At 41.0% G+C, this 18,181-nt stretch overlaps 1 protein-coding gene across 9 annotated transcripts in view; it reads left to right on the top strand.

Moving 5' to 3' along the window:
• The window catches only part of gas2a (growth arrest-specific 2a), a 245,497-nt gene that overhangs the window by 121,747 nt on the left and 105,569 nt on the right, over positions 1-18,181 (top strand). For all 9 annotated transcript variants that reach the window (XM_043705415.2, XM_087996286.1, XM_087996287.1 and 6 more), the window contains one exon: positions 5,842-5,905. In XM_043705415.2, the coding sequence (XP_043561350.1) occupies positions 5,842-5,905 (64 nt within the window). The remainder of the gene's footprint in view (positions 1-5,841; positions 5,906-18,181) is intronic.

Genomic DNA, 18,181 nt, shown 5'->3' on the forward strand with positions numbered 1-18,181 from the left:
GTTAGAAATAGTCATAGAGATGTACTAAACTCCTTGAACATTGAAATATATTTTCAGATTTTACTATGTACAGGATTTTAAAATATGCAATATCAGTAGCTTTGGATAGCAGGAAAACTGGCTAGTTGTTTCGTTTCTCGAGTCTCAGGTTTAAGAAGATTAAAGATCATTATGGTATTTCACTAATGTGTTTGTTTAGGTTATGCCGAGAACTTCTGTACTATTATTCATAAAAACTATACTAAATCATATTGCACATCTTTATTCATATAAATTCTTAAAGTAAAACAAAATATAGTGAGCTTGTTGTAATTCTGTTACTTGAGGAAAATTGTATCAACAAAAATTTGGTCATTTTTCTTTTACAATGAACGCTACTGGATCAATTGCTTAATAAACCATTGTATCTATTCAGAACCTAGTGCACAATATCCAGTATTGGAGACTGACATTCTTTGCTTAAGGAGCATCTGAAAAGTGTCCGATCTAAAATTTGGTTTGGTGTTTTCTCATATGGTTGCCCAAAATAGGATTAGGCACTGTTAATAAGTAGCCTTGGAACTGCTTAGAGAAATTAGGTTGAATTGAGTGAAGCAGTCATAGTACTATTTCTGTCAGGTTTTCTTAGTTTTGGATATGGGCTATGTCGCATTTGCAAAGAAAAACACACACACACCAGATGTATTGTCCATTTGTGATTGTCCCTTGAATTGATGGGATCTCTAAGCCACTTCAGGGGTTAAAGGCGAACCACATTGCTATAGGGGGGGTTGCATGTGGCCAGACCAGTAACGACAATCAACCTCATTTGCTTGATCGTTAAGTTAGCTTTTAATTCCAGTTTTTAAAATTAAATTCAAATTTCACCACATTCTATGTGGTATGAACCCACGTCCCAAAAACATTAGTCTATGGCACAGGCTTACCAGTTTAGTGAATAAATTCTCACAATCTTTGGATTCTGTTTTAAGGTGCATAGTAAATGAGCTAGCATCAATTTTAACCAATCCAAATACCAGACATGTCCTACCAGACATTACCTAAGAGGGGTTTATAGGCCGAGCATAGCCAATGAGTTGGACATTAAAGTACTCAGTATATTTTGTATGATATTTATTTTTGTTAAGTTTATTACTCAAAGCAAAGCAGTTCTAAATATTTTCCATTAAGAGAGTGACAGAGTTTGTCAAGCTTCTGGTAGTTAAATTAAATACATTGATGGTAATTCAATTTTCCGTTATGGCTGTCTTAGCAACAATTTGCTCAAACAAGTAAACTTGTTGTGTCCTTTTGCACCTCAGCTGAAATAGAATCATAGAATCATAGAATCCCTACAGTGTGGAAACAAGCCATTGGGCCAATCGAATCCAATACAGACCGTCTAAAGAACATTTAAGCCAATCCATCTAACCTACACATGTTTGGGCTGTGGGAGGAAACCCACACAGGCACAGGGAGAATGTGCAAACTCCAAACAGACAGTCACCCGAAGGTGGAACCAAATCAGCACTGTGAGGCAGCAGTGCTAACCCACTGACACCCAAACTGAAAATCTATTCTGCTGGAGGCTGGATTAATCTTGTTCTGACAAGAGCTTTCAGAATTGATACCACCAATTTATATCATCAATTCACAGAACAATAGTGGCAGTAGCTACTTGATGTCAGTTCAGAAGAATATGGCTGCGACCTCAATTCTTGGTCTGAAACTGTGAAAGTCCTGTTGATGATACGGCACCTGAATCTGTAGCTTATATTTTGGCAAATTTTATTGGTATTTTCTTTTCATGCAAATTATTCTTCTTGGTTAAGATAAAAGGCACAGTTAAAAGTTAGGTATTAGCCTATGACATTTTTTTTTCATTCATTCATGGGATGTGGGCATTGCTAAGTGATGCTGTCCCACCTTTATTTGAGGGAGATTGTGGAGAATGCAACAAAGTGCAAAGATGAAGGACGCTCTGTCTGTGTTATACAGCAGTGCACCACCTGAGTGGATGAAGCTTCAGAATCTCATTTTCAAAGGTCCATGACCTGGCCTTTGTAGAGGCATGCAGTGTTTTACTTCTCCTCAGCATCAGTTTGAGGATTCTGAATAGGAGTCATTAGCCAGCTCATGAGGACATAGCCATTGTCACTGAGCAACCAGTCATGTAAATACTCAAGGGATTTTGGAAGAAAATGCAGGCTAATGTGAGTGCTCCAGAATTTAAGAGCCATGACAGATCCTGGATACTGCATACAGTGGTGTGCCCTCTGATAATCTGCACATTCATAGAATGAAAAACTTTTCTATTGATGAATACTGATGGTTGCTGTTAGGGCACTCTATCATAGAGATTGATACCATGCTACACTTTTGGAAAATCTGATCTAGCAATAAAGCTAATAACCCTAGCTCCCTGTATCCAAGGCGAAGGAAATAAATGAGTCTGTTTTAGCAAAGAGAACATCAGTCACTGCCCAGAAACATTAATGAGCGGATGCTTGCAAACTTCTGCAGAGTTGTTCTTCAGTTATTCCTTGAAATGATGCACCAATAAAAATTAAAGGCCACCATCATGTTCAAGGAACCAACATGGGATTGCCTCCTAGACAATGAATTGCCTTCATCATTGCCTCGTGAGATATTGATGTAATTAACTGGATCAGCATTTGCACCCCATCCCAAGTTACCCTTGAAACGATAGTGATAAGCTGCCTTCTTGAAACACTGCTGTCCCTATATTGTAGATAGACCCACAATGCCATTAGGGAGGGAATTTCAGGATTGTGAATCAGTGACAATGAAGGAATGCTGATTTATCTCTAAGTGAGGATGGTGAGTGGCTTGGAGGAGAACTTGCAAATGGAGATGTTTCAATGTATCTGCTGCCTTTGCCCTACCAGATGGTGGTGGTCTTGGGGTTGGAAGCTACAGTCTAAGGATCTTTGATGAATTTCTGCAGTGCATCTTATAGACAGTACATACTGCTGCTACTGTGCATCAGAAGTTGGGAGGGGGGAGCGGGTGGATTGTGGTGTCAATCAAGCAGACTGCTTTATCCTGGATGGTGTCAAGTTTCTTGAGTGTTGTCAGAGCTGCACTCATCAGGCAAGTGAGAAGTATTCCATCACACTCCTGACTTGTACTTTGTAGATAGTTGACAGAATTTGGGGAGTCAGGAGGTGAATTACTTGCTATAGTATTCCTAGCCTCTGAACTGGTCTTGGAGACTGTATTTATATGGTGAGTTAATTATTGATATGTTATTGATAGTGGGGAATTCAGTAATGGTAATGCCACTGATTGTCAAGGGGTGATGTTTAGATGGTCTCTTATTGGAGATGGTCATTGCCTAGCACTTGTGTGGCGCATGCATTTCTTGCCACTTTTCAGTCCAAGCCTGGATATTGTTCGGGTCTTACCACATTTGGACATAGATTGCTTCAATATCTGAGGAGTCACAAATGATGGTTAACATTGTATAAGCTTCGGCGAACATCCCCACTTCTGATCTAAAGATAGAGGGAAGATCGTTGATGAAGCAACTCATGATGGTTGGGCTAGGACACTACTGTGAGGAGGTCCTGCAGAGATATTCTGGAGCTGAGATAACTAATTTGCAACAGTCATCTTCCTATATGCAATATGACTCCAACCAGCAAAGAGTTTTCCCACTGATTCCCACTGACTCCAGTTTGGTTAGGGCTCCTTGATGCTCCACTCAGTCAAATTTGACCTTGACATCAAGGGCTGTCACTCTCACCTCACCTTTGGAATTCAGCTCTTTTGTCTGTGTTTCAAACAAGGCTGTAATGAGGTCAAGAGTTGAGTAGCCCTGGTGGAACACAAACTGGGTGTCAGTGGGCAGCTTGCTGCTGGTTGCCATTGATGTTGTACCTTTGCTGGCTGGACAGCAGCAGGGGTATCTTTCACCTCTGGTTCCTTGTGTGCTTCAAGATGCCCAGGAGAGTGGCCAGTAATTTTAGCACATCTTTGAAGATAACAATTTAATGCATGCAGTCATTGTTCACTTTGATCCATGCCCTGCAAGCCTACTCCATGATGCTCTTGGTAAATTCTATACTTAGAAATGTTGCACACCCAGCCTCTTTCCTCTTATGTTTGCACCATAAAAAGCTACTTGCTACGTGGTTTCAGAGGCCAGGTCCTTGTGACCAAAGTTTCAGGTGCATGAGGCAGTGCACATTGTCCAGGATAATTAAAGGATGTTAGTGGACCTTCCACAATTCCCCACACAATCATCAGCTTCCTTTTTAAGGAGGTTACAGTCGAACCATTTAGCACTTCTACTTCCCTCCCTACTCTTCCCTTGTCTGGCAGGAGCTTCCAACTGGGATGCTGGAGTTTGTAGTTCATGTGAGAGTTGGCCTACACCAAGGATGCAGATTAAGGACTGAATGTATCTCCTTTGCTCTATTATTTTGTGTAAACCTGAGCCAGCACAAGGTGCAATCAGGCCACAGCATACTTTGGCTCCACAACTCATTTGAATGTAATGCCATGAGTTATGTTAATTTACTGGTTATGTGGGAATTGAAATCAGCTGGTCTTGACTGCCTATTCATTGGACTCAGAATGAGTGAGGGGCAGCCCTCCAGTCAGCCCAAAATCTAAGCTGCAAGTCCACAACCCAGCCATAAAAGTTTACTCATCCCACTTTATGTGGAGCATTTAGCAATCTAATGAGAATTGCACAATTGTTTTTCAGTCAATATTCAATCGGATCCAAAGGATCTTAAAGGACAGTAGCAAAGTAGGATCATACAAAGGTGGAGGGGCACAATAACAGAGCTTAAATCCTAGGCAATGAGATGTGTGGCCGTCATGGTGGAATTGTTGGAATTGTGGATAATCAAGAGCCCAGAATTAGAGGAGTGCAGATAGCATAGGGTGTTCTTGGGCAAGAGGACATTGTAGAGTTAGGAACGACAAAACCGTGGACATGTTTAAAGACAAGGAAGATAATTTAAAAATCAAGATATTATTTTTCCAAGGGCAAATATAGGTTATCAGAATTGAGGTTGTTGCAGATAACAATATCTGTTCTTCAGATATTGAAACACAGTGCCTTATACAAGATCTACATTTAACGAAGTTCGGACTGATATGTGTCAAGTATACTTTTGTGCCATGTAAGTGCCTGGAGATGATCATGTCCATTTAAGGGAGAGTCTTGCTGCCTGACTTAAATATTTAATCGCATTCATCTTGATCAAATCTGGGCGATGCAATCAACCAGAAATCTAAGCAGAGGGGCATAAAAATGCTGTGGTTGGAGAAGAACTTACAACTGAGTATTCTCTAGTGTGTAATTCACCTGAGGAGTCCCAAATGTCCAACATCTACAAGACAAAAAAGAGTAGTGTGATGGAGTATTCTCCCTTTGTCTAGATGAGTACAACTCCAACAACTGAGGACTGGAACTAAGAAAATGCATGACTTCAGTTCTTACTGAACTCAGTTTGTGACCTTGAAATGAGCAGTTAATTGCATGACACTAAAGTATTTTAGTTTTACAAATATTCTGCTTTGCTGTGTAGCATTAATTTTTTCACAAAAAGTAGACTTACATGAGAAAATGGATTAAATCCATGATTTTTAAAATACTTCTTGTAAAATTGCAAATTAAAGTTTGAAAACTTGTCCAAGGACAACACAGCCTGCAGTGAAACGTTAAAAGGAATGTGTGGCATGAACACAAATTAAAACAAAGTCATAAAGTGAAAACTACTATAATTAATTGAAGCATAAACATTATAAAAATATTTTGCACAGCAGTGCTGTTTAATAGTTAGCATTAAAGCACTAATTATTCTTCATGCCTTATGTTTACAGTCCTTCATAAACAACCCAGAGAAGTATGTCTGTGTTTGCTGGAATTGGGAAGAATTGCTTCCAGGTAAATTTACATTTCTCTTCATAAAGATAAACGTGGATCATTTTCAGCCAATTTATTACTCAATCCAGTGTGTGCTGCTAGTTTCATCTGCTCATTTCTAAAGTCGAGGTCTGAATGGCTACACAAACTGGAAGATACATCTTGGTGACTGGTACAGGAATTATATTGATGGTGTTAATGGTAATGAAAGCCATGTTGAGTTTTGGTAACCATGCATTGCCTTTCAGGGGTGTCGATGGACTGATGTGTGAGTGATGATGTTCAACAATACCTATGCTGACAGTACATGCAGCATTGAGATATTTGTTGTACCAACACAATCTGCTGATTTTGTGACCTTAAATTTTGTCTCCCTTGACAAGAATCTGAGTCCATCTTGATGGCAAGCTTCAGTTGTGGCAAAGGGTATGGTTTAGAATAGATCCTTGACCATCCACAAAAGGTGGGGTAAACTAGGGCTTGAACTCTCAAGTTGAAAATGCACCTGCCTATTCCAGAGGACCTCATACAATATAGAGCATACAGCACATAAACAGGCCATTCAGCTCACCATGTGTGCACTGACCATGATGCCTTTCTAAATGAACCCCATCTGCCTGAACATGGTCAGCATTCCTCTATTAGGAGAAAGTGGGGACTGTAAATGCTGGAGATCAGAGCTTAAAAATGTGTTGCTGGAAAAGCACAGCAGGTCAGGTAGCGTCAAAGGAGCAGGAGAATCAACGTTTTGGGCATAAGCCTTCCTGAAGAAGGGCTTATGCCCAAAACGTCGATTCTCCTGCTCCTTTGATGCTGCATGACCTGCTGCGCTTTTCCAGCAACACATTTTTAAGCAGCATTCCTCTATTCCCTGCCTGTGTATGTATTTGTCTAAATACCTCTTAAACATTATTAACTGATCAGTTTCTGCCATTTCACCCTGCAACTTGTTCCAGCACATACACCATCTGTGTAAAACACTTGTCTCACAGATCTCCTTTAAACTTTATTCACCCTCTCACTTTGAACATATATCCCCTAGTATTTAGCATTTGAATTCTGAGAAGAAGACTCCAACAACCTGTCTTATCCTATCTCTCATAATTTTATATATCTCGATCAGGTTGCCCCTCAGGATGCTCTGGCAGAAAATAATCCAGGTTTGTCCCACCTCTCCTTCTAGCTAACACACTCTAATCAAGGCAAGATCTGGGTAAACCTTTTCTGCACCCTCTCCAAAACCTCCTCATTTTTTCTATAGTGTGACAACTAGAACTGCACACAATACTCCAAATGTGGCCTAACTAAAGATTTATACAGCTGCAACATGATTTGCCAACTTTTATACTCAATGCCTTGACCAATGAAGGCAAGCATGCTGTGCACCTTCTTTAACACCTTTTCCAATTGTCTTACTACCTTTAAGGAGCTATCACCCCAAGTAGCGATGCTAGTCCGGATTAATTTCTTGATCCAACTTTTCAACTAATCTATTTCCTGCTGTATTCTTTGGCCACCTTCTTCACTACACACTACTCCACCAATTTTCATGTTATTTCCAAACTTACAAAACAGATGACTAACATTTTCATCCAAATCACTTATATAAAATACAAACAGCAGAGGTCCCAATACTGATTCTTGCAGAACACCACCGGTCACAGACTTCCAGTCAGGAAAACACTCTTCTGCAACAACTCTGTCTTCAATGACCAAGCCAATTTTGAATCCAATTTACTAACTAACTGTAATTCCCATGTGACTTAATCTTCTGGACCAACCTACCATGACGCCCCTCATCAAATGCTTTAGTAAAGTCCGTGCAGACTAAATCGGCCATAGTATCCTTAATCATCTTCATCACTTCCTCAAAAAACTCAAAGTTGAGATAAGACCTCCCCGCCAAAGCTATGCTGACCATCCCTAATAAGTTCATTCTTTTCCAAATGCGAGTAAACCCTATCCCTAAGAACCTTCTACAATAATTTCCATAAGGGTCACCAGTCTATAATTTCTTCGATTATCCCTCCTTAAACAAAGGAACAACTTTGGCTATTCTTAGTCTTCTGGGATCTCACAACTTATAATCCAGGATTCCTTTATCTTGCCATCCTTATCTTTCCTTCTCACAGGAACATGTTCGTCCTAAACTCTGATCAACTGGTTTTTAAAAGACTCATGTATGTCAGATGTGGATTTACCTTGAAACAGCTGCTCCAATCTGACCCTTTCTGTGGCGCAATCTGTTAGCACGTTTGGCTATTAATCGGAGTGATTCATAACCACTCAGGAACAAAGGACCTCTGTACTTTAGAGTAGCATGGTGGCTCAGTGGTTAGCACTGCTGTCTCACAGCCTCAGGGATCCAGTTTCGATTCCACTCCTGGGTGACTGTCTGTGCGGACTTTGCACATTCTCCTCATGTCTTCGTGGGTTTCCTCCAGGTGCTCCAGTTTCCTCCCCGAGTCCAGAGATGTGCAGGTTAGGTGAACTGGCCATACTAAATTGCCTATAGTGTTCAGGGATGTATAGGTTAGATGGATTCACCATGGGAAATGCAGGGTTACGGAGATAGTGTAGGGGTTTGGATCTGGGTGGGATAACCTTCAGAAGATTGGTGTGGATTCGTTGGGCCAAATTGCCTGCTTCCATGCTGCAGAGATTCTATGATTCAATCCAATTTCTCCATTTCCTGCCTAATACTGTTGTAATTAGCCTTCCCCCAATTTAGCATTTCCACCTAAAGACCGGTCTTAACTTCATCCATAACTATCTTAAAACTATCCCAAAATGCTCCCCCAGTGAAACTTTGATTACCTAGCCAGGTTCATTCCCCATACAAGGTCTAGTACGTCCCCTTCCCAATAAAGAATATTCCTATTATCCTTTTCATAGTTTATTCATACTATAGTCCAGTTTCTCTGTGCCTTCATTCCCATCTTCCCATGAGTACTTATGACAATAGTATTTGTATTTTCCTTATTTCAATTTGCAAAATGATGCAATCAATTGACTTTCATCACATCAATTTAATTGATCTTAATGGAGGGATCTCCTAAATGGGTTTCAGGAAATGACAGCTACCTGTCCTTTCTGCCTGTCTGTTTTATGGTGTGATGCAAACTGTTGAATTTATATGGATAATTTCTAATGTTATTTTTTGTGAATTTGGGTTGAGTTAGTAGTCAGTGGATTTTCTAATTGGCTGGTGATAGGAAACCTGAAGTTGGAATGTCACAACCGGAATTCATAGAATACTGTTAGAAATGACAAAAAAAGACTTTGAGATAGAAAGAATAATTTAAAAACTTTAAACAGAAAAGAGAAATGGAGTTGAGAAAACATGAACTCTGAAGTGATAAGGAAATTAAAGAACATGATTTAGCAAAAGAAAATCTTTGAAAAAAAGAAGGAAGAAAGAGATAGTAGCTCATGTAATGATTCTAATTCCAATAAGGGGTTTGATTTAACCAAGAATCTACACAGTGCCTAAATTTAATGTTGATTGGTATCTTACATCATTTGAAAAGGTAGTCAGACAAATTATATCACCAGAAGAGGTTTGGTCCTTAATATTGCAGTATTTTGGCAGGTACAGCTATGGCCATTTATGCCAGTTTGGCATGAGAACAATATGTGGTGTATAAAACTGTCAAAGAGGCAATACTGAATGCTTGTAAGCTTGTGCCTGAAGCTTATCAATTGAATCTTAGGACTTCAAGAGAAAAACCTGAAAACATTTGTGGAATTTGCAAGGGAAAAGGAATTGCTGATGGATTAGGACTTAGGTCACTCAAGCAAGAGAGAAAAGAAATGAGAATGGAAGGGATGTAAGACCATAGATACAAGAGCAGAATTAAGCCAGTCAGCCCATCAAATCTACTCCAACATTTCAGCCGCTGCCCTAGAGGAATACAGGAAGTGCAAGAGGGAACTTAATAACGCAACTAGAAGAGTAAAAATGGGACATGAGAAAGGACTAGTGAATAGGATTAGGGAGAATCCCAAGATGTTTTATAAGTACATTAAAACTAACACGTTAACATGAGAAAGAATAGGACCCATTTGGGACCAAGGGGGCAACCTGTGTTTGAAGCCACAGGACATTGAAAAGGTGTTGAATGAATACTTCTCTTTGGGTTTCACACTGGAAAAGGAGAACATAGGTATGAAATTCAGGAAAGGGGACTGTGAGGAACTTGTGCAGTTTGACAAAGGAAATGGGAGATTTTGGAGTATCTGTCAGGCTTAAAAACAGATGAATACCCTGGTCCAGATGCACTGCACCCAGGCTGCTGTAGGAGGTAAGACAGGGGCTCTGACACAAATTTTTAATCCCTCTCTGGCTAGGGGGATGTGCCAGGGACTGGAGGATGGCTAATGTGGTTCCACTTTTGAAGAAAGGTAATAGAGATGAACCAGAAACCAATGAATCTCAAGTCAGTGGTAGGGAAACTATTGGAGAAAAGGCTGAAGGTGCAAATTAATACCCACTTGGAAAGGCATGGGTTAATAAGGAATAGTCAGCATGTCAGCATGTCTTTGTCAAAGAAATGAACATGCCTAATAAATTTGTTAGCATTTTTGAAAATTTGATCAAGTATGTAAATGAGGAACGTTCAGTTGATGTAGTTTTAATGGATTTTAGGAAAGCTTTCGACAAGGTCCCACATGGGAAACTGATTGAGAAGGATAAAACAAATGGAGTTCAAGAAAACTTGGCGAGATGGATCAGAAAAGTTTTGAGTGATTGGAGGCTGTTGTCCAGCGGTGTACCTCAAGAATCAGTACTGGAACCCTTACTGTTTGTTGAGTACATAAATTATATGGTTGAAAATGTGTGGGGAACGTTAAGCAAATTTGCAGATGACACCAAGATTGATAGAGTGGTTAATAGTGAAGAAGATGGTTGTAGTTTACAGGAAAATATAGATATGGCAGATTGTATCTAATCCTCACAAGTGCATGGTGATGCACTTTGGAAGAAGACTCAAGATGAGTGTTTAGCACTGCTGCCTCATGGCGCCAGAGACCCGGGTTCAGTTCCCGTCTCGGGCGACTCTCTGTGTGGGGTTTGCACGGGTTTCCTCCCACGGGTGCTCTGGTTTCTTCCCACGGTCCAAAAATGTGCAGGTTAGGTGAATTGGCCATGCTAAATTGCCCGTAGTGTTAGGTGAAGGGGTAAATGTGGGGGAATGGGTCTGGGTGGGTTGTGCTTCGGCGGGTCGGTGTGGACTTGTTGAGTCAAAGGGCCTGTTTCCACACTGTAAGTAATCTAATCTAATGAGGGAGTATTTAATGAATGGCATTCACTGGGTAGCTTAGAGGAACAGAGAGAACTTGGGGTAATTATTCACAGATCCCTGAAGTCAGTACACCACATGAGTAGGATAATAAAGAAGGCATGTGGAATATTTGCTTTCATCAGTCATGGCACAGAGTATAAGAGCAAGGAGGTAATGTTATACAGATCATTGGTCAGGCCACAGCTTGAGTATTATGTGCAGTTCTGATCATCTCAGTATAGAAAGGATGTGATAGCACTGGAGGGGCTATAGAGGCAATTCACTAAGATTTTCTCTGGTTTGGATAAAGTGAGCTATAAGGAGAGACAAGGTAGGCTTGGATTGTTTTTGCTAGGGCAGAGAAGACTGAGAGGGAACATAGTTAAGGTGTATAAGATTATGAGGGGCATGGACAGGGTGAATAGAGAGCAGCTGTTCCCCTTGATTAAGGGGTCAAACATGAAAGGGTATTGTTTTAGGGTAAGGTGCAGGAGGTTCAGAGGGGATTTAGGAACAAAAACGTCTTCACTCAGTAGTGGTGGGAATCCAGAATGCACTCCTGAAATATTTGGGTGAGCACTTCAAATATCATAACATTCAAGGATATGGGACAAATGAGGAAATTGGGATTAGCGCAACTTTAGTGGTAAAGTCGATGTTATGTCAGTGTAGACTTGATGGGCCAAAGAGCCTTTTCTGCACTGTACAAATCTATGAATTTGATCATGGCTGATATGTTTCTCAGACCCATTCTCCTATCTTCTTCCTGTACCCTTTGATTCTCTTACTAATCAAGAACCTATCTATCTCCGCCATAAATACACCCAACGACTTCGCCTCCACAATCTTCTGTAGCAATGATTTTCACAGATTTGTCATCTTCTGACTGAAGAAATTTCATAGAATCCCCAGTGCAGAAAAAGGCTACCGACCCTTCACAGAGTATCCCATCCAGGCCCCTAACCTATCTCTGTATTTAGCATGGCTAGTCCACCTAGCCTGCACACCCTCAGTCACTACACGACAATTCAGCATGGTCAATCCACCTAACCTGACACCTTTGAACTGTGGGAGAAAACCGGAGCAAACCCACACAGACGCAGGGAGACTGTGCAAACTCCACACAGGCAGTTGACCAAAGCTGGAATCGAACCAGTGTCCCAGGCACTCTCAGGCAACAATGTGAAGGATCAGTTCTAAAGGATCGTCCCTTCACTCTGAGGCTGTGCTCTTGGATCCTAGTCTCTTCAACTAGTGGAAACTAGTTATCTCTATCCAGGCCTCTCAGTGTGCTTTAAGTTACAATGACAATTATAAATGACCTGGATGAGGGTGTAGAAGGGTGGGTTAGTAAATTTGCAGACGACACTAAGGTCGGTGGAGTTGTGGATAGTGACGAAGGATGTAGTAGGTTACAGAGAGACATAGATAAACTGCAGAGCTGGGCTGAGAGGTGACAAATGGAGTTTAATGTGGACAAGTGTGAGGTGATTCACTTTGGTCGGTGTAACCGGAATGCAAAGTACTGGGCTAATGGTAAGATTCTTGGTAGTGTAGATGAGCAGAGAGATCTCGGTGTCCAGGTACATAGATCCTTGAAAGTTGCCACCCAGATTGTCAGGGTTGTTAAGAAGGCATACAGTGTTTTACCTTTTATTAACAGAGGGATTGAGTTCCGGAATCATGAGGTTATGCTGCAGCTGTACAAAACTCTAGTGCGGCCGCACTTGGAGAATTGTGTAAAGTTCTGGTCACCGCATTATAAGAAGGATGTGGAAGCTTTGAAAAGGGTGCAGATGAGATTTACTAGGATGTTGCCTGGTATGGAGGGAAGGTCTTACGAGGAAAGGCTGAGGGACTTGAGGTTGTTTTCGTTGGAGAGAAGAAGGTTGCGAGGTGACTTAATAGAGACATATAAGATAATCAGAGGGTTAGATAGGGTGGTCAGGGAGAGCCTTTTTCCAAGAATGGTGATGGCGAGCACGAGGGGGCATAGCTTTAAATTGAGGGGTGATAGATATAGGACAGATGTCAGAGGTAGTTTCTTTACTCAGAGAGTAGTAAGGGTATGGAATGCTTTGCCTGCATTCGCCAACTTTAAGTATATTTAAGTTGTCATTGGACAAGCATATGGACGTACATGGAATAGTGTAGGTTAGGTGGGCTTCAGGTTGGTATGACAGGTCAGCGCAACATCGAGGGCCGAAGGGCCTGTACTGCGCTGTAATGTTCTATGTTCTATGACAACCCCCCTCATCCTTCTAAACTCCATTGAGTACAGACACAGAGTCCTCAAAAACTCTTCGTTGGCAAACACTTCATCCCCAGGACCATTCTTGTGAACTTTCTCTATACCCCATCCAACACCAGTACATCCTTCCTTTGATGCAGGGCTCAAACGGCTTTCAAATTTCCAAATCCGGTCTGACCAAAGCCTGTATATAGCCTTAACAGTGCATCCCTGTTCTTGTATTGTAGCCCTCTTGAAATGAATGCTATCATTGCATTTGCTTTCATATCTACCAACTGAACCTGCATGTTAACCATGAGAAAATTCTGAACTAGGAATCCTAAGTACCTTTGAGTTTAGATTTCTGAAGCCTTTAGCTCCTCACGCGTCCAAATCCTGCTGCAGCTTCTTTGTTTCCTCAACACCATCTGTCTCTCCATTTACCTTTATGTCATCTACAAACTAAGCAACAGTGCTCTCAGATCCTTCATCCATGGCGTTAACGTATAACATGAATAATTGTGGTCTTAACACTGACCCCCACGGAACTCCACAAGTCACTGGCTGCCATCTGAAAAAGACCCACACTCTGCCTTCTGCCAATCAGCCTATCCTCCATCCAAGCCAGTGCCTTGCCCCTAACATCACGGGCTCTTATTAATTAGCAGCCTCCTATGTGGCATTTGTCAAAGACCTTTTGGAAATTCAAATAGATTTGGCTCAACTCAACATTCGTGTAATATACTGTAGATCTTTGAGTCTTTTCCCTGCTTGTTGATACTCTGTATCTGCAAAACTGAAAAAGAAATATTTTCATAAGAGAGTTTTTATCTTTTATTTTATTACTGAGGAAGCTTCAGGCCAATCCACATCCACCAGCATTCTCTGAAAATTCAAATCACATTTTGCTAGCTGTGTCAAATCCTCCCACAGCAGATGAGACAGCCCACAACATTCTAAAGCAATCAACAATATTTCAAATTAAACAATATACAACATTCTGCAGTAATGTCAATTTGCTATATCCCCTAATGTTCCTTTAAAAACTTCCAAGTTCCTGATTTGGATGAATATCTTTGTCAAAACTAATAATGTCTCCCTTGGATCATGTCCCATGTCCCAGAATTCATTGAATCCATCCATTTGTTTTTGTGATATATTATTTGCAGAGAAGGACTTAACAGAGGCAAAAATCTTAGCTCTGCCCACCTGCATTAGCAGTGATAATTAAATAGTTTACTTAAGGCAGATGCAATTAGAGTTACGGAGATGTAAATCATGGAAACAGACCCTTCTGTCCAACTTGTCCATGCCTACCATATATCCTAACCTAATCTCGGCCCATTTGCCAGCACTTGGCCCATATCCCTCTAAACCCTTCCTAAATCATATACTCATCCAGATGCTTTTTAAATGTTATAATTGTCCCAGCTACCGCCACTTCCTCTGGCAGCTCATTCCATACATGCACCACTCTTTGTATGCAAACGTTGTCCCTTAGGTCCCTTTTAAATTTTTCCCTCTCACCCTAAACTTATGCCCTCTAGTTCTGAACTTCCCCACCCCAGGGAAAAGACCTTGTCTATTTCTCCTATTTGTGCCCTCATGATTTAATAATACTCTATAAAGTCAACCTTCAGCCTCTGATGCTCCTGTGAAAACAGCCCCAGCCTATTCAGCCTCTCCCTGTAGCTCAAATCTTCCAACCCTGGCAACATCCTTGTAAACCTTTTCTGAACCATTTCAAGTTTCCCAATTCTTCCGATAGGAAGGAGACCAGAATTGCACACAATATTCCAAAAGTGGCCTACCCAATGTCCTGTACAGCCGCAACATAACCTCCCAACTTCTATACTCAATACGCTGACCAAGAAAGGAAAGCATACTAAACACCTTCTTCACTATCCTATCAGTATGTGACTCCACATTCAAGGGATGATGAACCTGCACTACAAGGTCTCTTTGTTCAGCAACCCTCCCCAGGACCTTACAATTAAGCGTATAAGTCCTGCTCTGATTTGCCTTTCCCAAATGCAGCACATCACATTTATCTAAATTAAACTCCATCTGCCACTCCTCTGCACATTTGCCCATCTGATCAAGATCCTGTTGTACTCTGAGGTAAACTTCTTCGCTGTCCACTAAACCTCCAATTTTGGTGTCATCCGCAAACATACTAACCACACCCACTATGTTCACTTCCAAATCATTTACATAAATGATGAAAAGCATTGGACCCAGCACCGATCCTTGTGACGCATCACTGGTCACCGGCCTCCAGTCTGAAAAGCAACCGTCCTCTGTCTTCTACCTTTGACCAGTTCTGTATCCCAATGCCGAGCTCTCCCTTTATTCCATGAGATCTAACCTGCTAACCAGTCTACCTTGAGGGACCTTGTCGAATGCCTTACTGAAGTCCATATAGATCAAGTGCACTGCTCTCCCCTCATCAGTCCTCTTCATTACTTCTTCAAAGAATTGAATCAAGTTCATGAAACATGATTTCCCTTGCACAAAGCCATGCTGACTATCCCTAATCTGTCTTTGCCTTTCCAAATACATGTAAATCCTATCCCTCAGAATTCCGTCCAGCAAGTTGCCCACCACTGATATCAAGCTCACTAGTCTATAGTTCTTTGGCTTTTCCTTACTACCTTTCTTAAATGGTGGCACCACATTAGCCAATAATTAAGCCTTAGTTGAATATTGTAATCCCTGTGCTTCAATGCATTGGTGCCAGACATCTGAGTTACAAACACAACTTCCTTCATTCATAGGCATTCTGTAAACCAAATAGGGATAGCTATTGACAGGTCTAATAAAGGGTGCATTAAATAAGTGGGGCATGTAAATAGGCTTTAAAATTTGAAGGAGTATGAATGCTGCTGATAGAATTGTGCACCAAAGAAGTTACAGGAAGTGGTTTCAAGTAACCAGATGCAAACAAAAAAAAAACTACCTAAAAAGGACAAGTTGCAAGATATCAGAAAACCGAAACTTTCAGTGGTGGAGTTCTGAGGTGTACATGTGAAGGTCTAGAGATTGTCACAGAAGGAAGTGAGTATGTTTAAGATATAATTCAATATCAATTAAGAATAATGTCAATACATTATTACTATTTGGGATCTAGAATTCTAAAGTGGAAGAAAAATAGATCTTAATTTGCAGTACTGTAAAAGTCTAACTTGTTACTTTTATGGTCAGAAAGATATTTTGATCAGCGAGTTAAAAAAATTCCAATAAGTCATGTGATATTAGCTAAATTACTGGGAAGTCTGGGGAGATAATTACGAAGGTATTTGCTGACTTGAGATTTTTGGTGCCCGGATGGAGAGAATAGCTATACACAGGTTTATGCAGTGAGAAATTTGGATACAGAACTGCTCAAAGATAGAAGACAGAGGGTCGTGGTGGAGGGTTACTTTCAGACTGGAGGACTGTGACTAGTGGTGTACCACAAGGATCAGCACTGGGTTGACTGCTTTTTGTCATTTGCATAAATGATTTGGATATGAACATAGGAGGTATAGTTGGTGAGTTTGAAGATGACACCAAAATTGGAGAGGTACTGGTCAGCGAAAAAGATTTCCTCAGATTACAATGGGATCTTGATCAGTTGGGCCAATGGGCTGAGGAGTTGCAGGTGGAGTTTAATTTAGATAAATATAAGATGCTACATTTTGGAAAAGCAAATCAGAGCAGGACTTATACACCTAATTATAAGGACCTGGGGAGTGTTGCTGAACAAAGAGACCTTGGAGTGTTTCTTGAAAGTAGAGTCGCAGGTAGATAGGATAATGAAGAACGCATTTGGTATGCTTCCCTTTGTTGGTCACAGCTGTGAGTATTGGAGTTAGAATGCCATGTTGCGGCTGTACAGGACATTGGTTAGGCCACTTTTGGAAAAGATTTACAAGAATGTTGCCAGTGTTGGAGGATTTGAGCGGTACAGAGAGGCTGAATAGGCTGGGGTTGTTTTTTCAGTAGCATCGGAGGCTGAGTGGTGACCTTATAAAGGTTTATAAAATCATGAGGGGTATGGATAGGGTAATGAGACAAGGTCTTTTCCCTGGGATGGGGGAGTCCAGAACTAGGTTCAGGATGAGAGGGGAAAAACATAAAAGGGACCTGAGGGGTAACTTTTTCACACAGAGGGTGCTGCATGTATGGAATGAGCTACCAGAGGAAGTGGTGGAGATTGATACAATTACAGCATTTAACAGGCATCTGGATGGGTGTATGAATAGAAAGTGTTTCGAGGGATATGTGCCAAATGCTGGCAAATGGCACTAGATTAGGCTAGGATATCTGGTAAGCATGGACGAGTTGGACTGAAGAGTCTGTTTCCATGCTGTACATCACTATGACTCAATGAGTAGAGGTGTAACAGCTAGGGTATTGTTATTAGCAGTCTCTAAGCAGTTAGGGCTGAGAAGAAGTCTTGAGTTGCTTGAAAGTCAGTGTAAAGAAAGCTTCAGGAAAGAAACTGTCAACATATCCTCAACAAAGCTGTTGAAGCCATGAATTTAAGCCTTTAACAAGGTCCCTCATGGCAGACTGATACAAACGGTGAAGTCATATGGTATGGGGGTGAGCTGGCAAGATGTATACAGAACTGACTTAGTCTTGGGAGATAGAGGGTAGTGGTGGAAGGAGACCTGTGACTAGTCATGTTCCGTGGGGACCTCTGCTGTTCATTATCTACATAAATGATTTGGAGGAAAATGTAACTGGTCTAATTAGTAAGTTTGTGGACGAAACAAAGATTGGTGGAGTTATGGA

This window comes from Chiloscyllium plagiosum, unplaced genomic scaffold (genome assembly GCF_037043375.1).
Source record: "Chiloscyllium plagiosum isolate Xiang-an unplaced genomic scaffold, Cpla_swu_hap1 HiC_scaffold_18, whole genome shotgun sequence".
Classification (NCBI taxonomy): domain Eukaryota; kingdom Metazoa; phylum Chordata; class Chondrichthyes; order Orectolobiformes; family Hemiscylliidae; genus Chiloscyllium; species Chiloscyllium plagiosum.